At 42.9% G+C, this 7769-nt stretch overlaps 1 protein-coding gene across 2 annotated transcripts in view; it reads right to left on the reverse strand.

Annotated features, from left to right (window-relative positions):
* LOC126183507 (protein Wnt-16-like) overlaps nt 1-3820 on the reverse strand; it is an 836736-nt gene extending 832916 nt beyond the window's left edge. For both annotated transcript variants that reach the window (XM_049925556.1, XM_049925555.1), the window contains exon 1: nt 3715-3820. In XM_049925556.1, coding sequence (XP_049781513.1) covers nt 3715-3767 — 53 coding nt within the window. In that variant the 5' untranslated portion in view covers nt 3768-3820. The remainder of the gene's footprint in view (nt 1-3714) is intronic.
* Nucleotides 3821-7769: the final 3949 nt, after the last annotated feature.

Consider the following 7769-nt stretch of genomic DNA (forward strand, 5'->3'; position numbering starts at 1 on the left):
GCGTGCTACGCCATCTATCGCTCAATGAAGATGGTGCAACTCAATAATGATTTGCCCAATTGTGCTTTATTTTTCAACCGATTTCACAAACCTCTAATCAGAATTGTATTACAGAAAGGTCGGGTAAACATAAAAATATTAAACCGACATGTTCCCGAGACGAGAAAGCTGTATAGTGCTCGAAAAATTGTTTTCTTTGTTTGAGTATTCTCCTTCCTAAACGTAACCATACACTATGCAGTGGATTGTGGAGTATGTATGTATAAGTTGAAGTTATAATCATTGGCTCATTTGTCAATGACGGGCAGGTTGTATGAAACACGGTAAAATCACTGTTTACGGGTTTCTCCCTCTATACAACTAGACTGATGTATTCAGTACAGCGAAAATTCAACCTTAGTTTGGTATAATATTGGTTTGTTAATTTATGCCATCATCTAAGATAATAAGACAATGATTGAGTAGTAAGCTACTATGCAACACTTTAGGTATCTAATTTTTACTCTGCTATCAATTTTATGAGGAAGGGAACATGGAAAAGATAAACAAAATAGTCGTAGGTATCCAAAACGGATTTGTGTATAGCACCCACACGTATAAGCGTAGTGCTGAACTTACGAGAACGTTCCGGGGAACCAAATTCTCTACATGTCCTGATATTACCGAGAGAACTTCATGGTACCCTCCGCCACACACCGTCAGGTGGCTTGTGGAGTATTGACGTAGATGTAGATGTACAAAAGTCAGTGACGTATTATCGATTTAAATCAGAAGTGACTGACTGAAAATATTAAATCTGGTACAAAAATAGGTAACGTTATTACAATGTACGTGCCAAAATTAAGCGATTTGTACGTATCATTTAAAACTTGTCTGGATATGTTTTCTTGAGTTAAACCAAATTCCCTGTAATCTTTATTACGTGCCAAAGAAATCCTTATACGTTGTATTATGAATTAAGATTCCATTTAATTTACATAAGATTCAACAATCCCAGTGGAAATATTATGTGAAGTTCTTAAATTTTTTTTCTCTGGACAGCTTATTTTTTTCAAAGGAACAATTTATACGTCATTCTGAGTCATTCACTTGATTTAAGTTAAGTACACGATGATGAGAACCAAATCTGTATAATTATTTCTGACAATAACACAACTTCAGACACATTCGATTCCTTCATATATATATATATATATATATATATATATATATATATATATATATATATATTAATAAATAGGACCTATTTATTTTTATTTGTGAAGTGATGAGTGTCAGTTACCTAGTGGGGCGCTTTTAGCAACAGGTTCATGAACCATCACATGCTTGTGCAAGGGAGGCCCAGAAAACTTCATTTTTACCTGTCAATGAACATATAACTGAAATAGACTAAGCGCATTTCGGTGTTTTAACCCTACGAGCAACAGAATGGTAAGGATTTTTCGGGGCCTGAATGCTGCGGGAAAGTTCCACACGAGTGCCCACACGGATAATGGAAGGTTCGTGTACACTTCCGCACGGATCTGTGATCGGGCATTGACGAGCAGAAATTCTGAAAACTGGAATTTTATCTCCGAGAAACACTGCACGTTGTCGATGCCTGCACGTTTTGCTCTCAGCAGAAGTTTATGGCATTAAGCTACGGTACTCTTTCACCAGTTTTTCTGTATTTTACAACTGTAAAACAATATTATTATACGTTACTGTTACGTACGAATGCGGAAATTTATCTCAAATTTTTTAAGCGTAATAAGGATTTTGGGGCGAGCTTTAGAAATGTCAGTTAATAATTTTTCTATTTTATTTCGTTATCTCCATTTCTACGCGATAGACAATATCTATGTTTCGTGGCAGTGTATAACACTGAGATATAAAGCAGGTAAATAGTTACAATTCGCAGTAGATCTCTGAGCAACTGACGGTCAGGAATAACAATGAAAGTGAATTAAAACGAAATTTCCCGAGAAGTTATCGAAAACCACTGCACCAGTTGGTGTTGCTGTGTAAGAACCAAATGGGATGAAAGATGTCATAACAACAAACACGACAACCTAGAATTTGTGTTCTGCCGTAAGTGACATGACGGTAAGTGGACGTCGGGGAGTCATAGCTAAGCCATCAGATTATTTGTATAAGGCATGTAACATCAGTTTCTGAAGTGTATGTAAAAGTACCCGCCTTCCTACGTCGAAAACGGAGCGTAATGCGTGTCGACATCTCACAGTATCAAAAATCAACCTACAGCATTTTATAAAATAAATTGGAGAGGATACCGACATGTGGTGGCGATCTTCAAAAAAGGAAGAGAGGCAGTGTGTGGACGACTCCCGAGACGCATACAAATGCTGTTACGGTCTCCTGTAAGTGTCATCCACAGTTACCCGAAACATTGTGTGGCAAGTTACGACTTTTGGTATCTTAAGCAGGTTCTACGCATCGTGTCTCTTCCACGGCCGCCTCAGAGCTTTCGCATTAATAATCTTAGTATGAGGAAAAAACCAGACCCGTCGCTTCGAACGGGGTAATCCTTTCGTGGTAATAAAATGCTTCTTAGCGTACGCCAGGTTGCGAATCCGTGGAATGCGACAGCTGCTCCGAGCCACGAATTGCGATGCGATGTTCAACTATTTAGTTACAGTTCTATTTGCCAGATTCTCGTATAATCGTGTGTTTTTCCCTCTTAGTTTTATTACTTGTTTTTATTTAGTCCTACCAATAAAAGGTTTTTTGTTTTAACGAAATAGTGTTATTTCGTCGTGTATTTTAAGGGTAAAATGACAAAAAGATCATCCACTTAGCTAAATTACCTTTACGTTAGTACTACGCATTTTAGAGCAGATTTACAGTATACACTTTGACAAAGAAAAATCTGTAGTGTTGATTATTTGACAAATGAAGCTAAATTTGCGTGCGCTGTTGCAAATCGACTGCAGCACAATTTGAATCCTCGAAAGTAAACGTATTAATACGTAAGAAGAAACACGACTTATATCAACAATTTGTACAAGAAAAACAAAAGAAGTAGGCACATTCAAAATTGTCATCTCCAGGTCATAGTATCGGTTCAGAGCATTTTCGTTTGGCAGAGTCGTAAAACATGTCGAAATAACAGATCTCTTAATTAGAGCAGGATTACTGACGCATAAACGATAAAGTACATGACCTTTAAATGTCTCATGCACTCTTCTTTGGAGCGAATATACAAAATAGGAGCAATAAATTAACAGTGTTGAGTAACAGTGCCTTAACAGGGTCTGCTGGTCTCATTTAATAAGCCAGTTTAACCATTGGTATAAAATATGTGTATCGCTGCACAGGTAAGTATTATGTTTCAATAGTGAACATTTCAGTATAAGATTGTGATAATATTTAGATAAGCTCCTTACGAAACATGTACGGACATTTGTCGTTTGTCTTGTCAGCTTAGCATGCAGAGTTTCGAAAAGCAGACGCTGCTACTTTCGCTGATACAGTGAGAACGCAGAGAGCCCACGAGGTGCAGCGCCTACGTTTGAGCGTGCCGCGCCGCAGGCCCTTCCGTGCAGACGCTGGACCCTTCCAGTGCGTCGCGTTTCCGCTACTTTTGACGTTTCCAGTCGCCGGACGAAAGGTAAATTTCGCCACAGAGACGAAAAAAAAACCTGCTGCGGCCTAAAAGGGTGAGCAAGAGGCAACGGCGAACGGAAAGGAGGCTGCACGAGCTTCCGTACTTACATCCAGTTGGCGGAGACTTGGCGCAGCAGGAGCACGATGACGGCCACGAGCATGATCGCTCAGTGTCTCATGTTAGTCCCCGACGGGCCAGGCCCAGCTCACTGTGAGCGCGCGCCGCGGCCGCGGCCGCCGCCGCCGGCTTCCCCCACCCCTGCGACGCGCCGCCTGCCGCCATTGGCTGGCCCCGGCCCCCTCCCCGGCGGGCCGCTACGCTTCATTAGTGCCAGTGCGGTGCGCAGACGCGCTAACAAAAGCCACGCGGGACCTTTCAAACGCGCTCCCGCTTCAGCCGCCTCTCCGTTGCTTTCCCCGGTCGCACTCGCACCCCGAGACGGCACCACCGGACCTGCCCGAATTTCCGATGCCATATCGCATTCTTATTTACATCAATGCAGTATAAATGTCGTTTCGGTTGCTACACTAGCCGTGCGGTAACATCCCATTCACCGCCTGATGCATAGCGCATTTCACTCAGTCTGCAAGTTCCTTAGAGAGATTGAAGTGTCACATCAATGGCCTATACTCCCCGGCGGAAGATTCGAGTAGCATCGAGGTGACTCAGGACTCCGATGCGAGAGCACACTTGGTGCCCACAGGTGGGACAAGGGTATACCACACTAAAACAGGGGTTCGTCGGAGGCGATTGTCTACATCCTCGTTTCGCAGCGAAGCTGTTGACCCAGGTGCCGTCATGGAACTTGTTGCCACCCTTGACGTCTTTTCTCCAGCTTCTGTGGCCTTCGGCAAGCTCTTACCATTTATCGCAGTCAATATTAAATGTGTTCGTATCGCTTCTGAAGCAACGTTGAAAGCTCAAAGCAACTCTTCCATGGTGTCACTTGGCATGTACTACCTCACTAAGTAGTGTGTGTAGAGTAAGACGGGAGTGGTCCACAGTATGTAAGTGGCGGCGACACTCAGTTGATTTGCGGCATTCAGGACCATGTCAGTTGTCACATGGTCCTTCCTAGTTACGAGTAGAATGTTACATAAGCTCCGCAGATGAAAGGCATGAAATGTATTCGCAGTTGTGAATATGGAAAATCATCAGCTGTATAATGGAATGACGACAATGAATTTTGTGCTTGATCGGGACTCGAAATCGGGTTTCCCGCTTTCCGTAAACGATCGCATTACCATTAGGCTATCCGAGCACGTTTTATGGCCAGCCCCAAATATACATATGTCGTCAATTCGTCAACCATGTTCCTGTAACGTGTACTCGTACATCCATTATCTATGTTCCCATACAGGGTATACACTTTAATTGAAAGTCGCTTGCTCGGTGTCGTGGATAAATATGATTTTGTAGCGTCTGTGTTGTTCAGAAGCACGATGCAGTTGTCCTTCGTACATGAATGCATGTAACAACACAGTCACTGCAATATCGTATCGCAGACGAAAAGCGTTGAGCTTACATTCTTGTTTGGCATATCATGCCCAGGTCTCAGCACTATACAAGTGGGTGCTCAGCACGCATGCATGAAGACGAACATTTTTGTGGTCACCGTAAGGTATTTTTTCTCCCGTAATCTTTCGAGGAGCTTTCCAAAAGTGTTCACGGAATTGCCAATTTTTGCATTTATTTCATCATCTGCAGAAAGACCTTCTGATGCTACCGATGCGAGGTAGCAGAATTTTTCGACTACATTCTACAAGGAGCCATCTGATCTTGTGACAGGCATATTTTTATCCTTGCGCCACTATACTGTATAAGTATACTGTCTTAGAAAAACACAGTGAACCTCATGTAATTTTTTATTATCTATTTCAGCCTCAGATCATACAAAAGGTATCATTACCGGTTTCGACCTAGTACTAACCCATCATCAGATGATAGTTGGCCCTGATGGTCTAGTGGTAATGGGCGTGTCTGGAAACAGAGGTCGTGGGAGCGAATCCCAATCGGAACACGGAAATTTTCGTTCTGCTTTTAATCTAGCCGTCACCTCTCAGTGATTTGAGGAATCGCTGGGAACGACACTTTAGGTCCCCTTTACTCCATTGGAGAACTGCGGTAGATTAGGGACACCCAAGTCGCCGAAATGGTGTCAAATTGGAACACTTCGACTCGGCTACTGAACCATATGAAATTATTACTGTTATTATTATCATTATTATCAGATGACTTCAATACTTTGCATTGTAACGAGTTGAAACCGGTAATGGTACAAGTTCTGCGACCTGAGACAGAATTGGTAATAAAAAAGATAATATTTGCTTTAAATCGAGCGCTGTCCCTATCGCAAGCTACGGCAAACCCGAGAATTAGCGTTTTCATCTCTGAAGAATGTGATTTCAAGTACAGTCACTCACCTTAATGAACATTTGAGATATTCTCTAAACGTGTTAACAGTGCATTTGCTTTCGAATTGAGATTTAGGTTCACCGTAATTTTGCTAAACAACTCAATGCGAATATTAGGCTGGTTCGTTTGACGACGCCACGAATGATTTCTTGCCGAATATTCGCCAAACTGAACTACTGCTGGTACTGAACAATTGTACGATGCCAAATTCTAACCTTCTTTTTTAATTACAACTTTACGGTACGCAGAATGGAACTGCATGGCGTTTCAGAAATTCTTTTACGCTACACCAGCGGATACTACTCTTTCCGCAAAAAGCTACTGCCTTTAGTCATACCAGATCTGCCATTAGAGTTGACTGCCTCAGGTTAGATGGCTTCACGTCACTTGTATGGATATTCCTTCACTATTCTGTTTTTGTATCGTTTGAGCCTTGTCCCACAGTTACGCAGGGTCAGCCATCGTTAATCGGATTTGGCATGTTAATGGTTAAGGGGTGGCCGGATGCCCTTCCTGCCGCCACCCCGTACCCCCTGGACGGAATTAGTGTACCCCAGCTGTCTGCGTCGAGTGTAATCGATGGAATAGTGCGAAAGTGTTCTTATGTCTGTGAGCCGTGTAACTGAGGTGGAACGTGGGGACCAGCCCGGTATTCACCTAGTGGGATGTGGAAAACCCCCTAAAAACCACATCCCGGCTGGCCGGTGCATCGGCCTTCGTCGTTAATCCGCCGGTCGGATTCGATCCGGGGCCGGCGCGCCTACCCGAGTCCAGGAAGGAGCGCGTTAGCGCTCTCGGCTACCCTGGTGGGTGGATATTCCTTCACTATTATATACGACAAATGTCTCTTCGACTTCTCCAGCAAGGCTTGAGCTCCACGGGTGGCCCTGTTTGTCACCTACGCTACAACCGTGTAGCCATCGATTTCATCCATGTATACAGATCTCTCATACAGAGCTCTATTTTCGATGGACCGGTACTCCCAGCAAAACTGCGAGGAAACCCGGAAGTCATTCTACGGGGCATTGAAAATCGGGGTGAACGAGAAGACATGCTGTCTGAAATCCTTAAATAGCAGAGAGGAAATTTATTTTAAGGAGCCGATAATTTACAACTTGTAAATGTCTTTGAGAAATCATGATATACACAATAGCTCCAAGTCATTTGATTAAAAACAGACTATCATCAGATATAAAAAGACTTCTGTTATAGAACATGTGTCAGATCATGACAACATGTATCTGTATCGTAGATCTAGATTCAAGTTTTCAAGTCTGATACATATCCTGAAACTGATACCGCTTTATACTTGAGGACATTCCGTTGTATAATAGAAACTGGTTGTTTTGAATACAGTGAGATATGGATAGTGTGCAAATCTGGTAGGGAAATTAAAATCACAGCACAGTTTACACATTCGATCTTCGCATACATATCAGATCGCTCCATGCTGGAAAGACCACTGGATATGTTAAAGTATCCGTTAAATTCGTTATCGAACAAGAGGGAGCACTTATCCCTCATCAAGGAATAGTTGACAGTTGTAATCTCGAACAACGAAACCGAGCGACGTGGCGCAATGGTTTGCACACTGGATTCACATTCTGGAGGGCGACGGTTCAAACCCGCGTCCGGCCATCCTCATTTAGGTGTTCCGTGATTTCCCTAAATCGCTTCAGGTAAATGCCCGGATGGTTTCTTTGAAACGCCGCTGCAAACTTCCTCCCCCATCCTTCCCTAACCCGAT

The sequence above is a fragment of the Schistocerca cancellata genome, chromosome 4 (assembly GCF_023864275.1).
Source record: "Schistocerca cancellata isolate TAMUIC-IGC-003103 chromosome 4, iqSchCanc2.1, whole genome shotgun sequence".
Taxonomy (NCBI): Eukaryota; Metazoa; Arthropoda; class Insecta; order Orthoptera; family Acrididae; genus Schistocerca; species Schistocerca cancellata.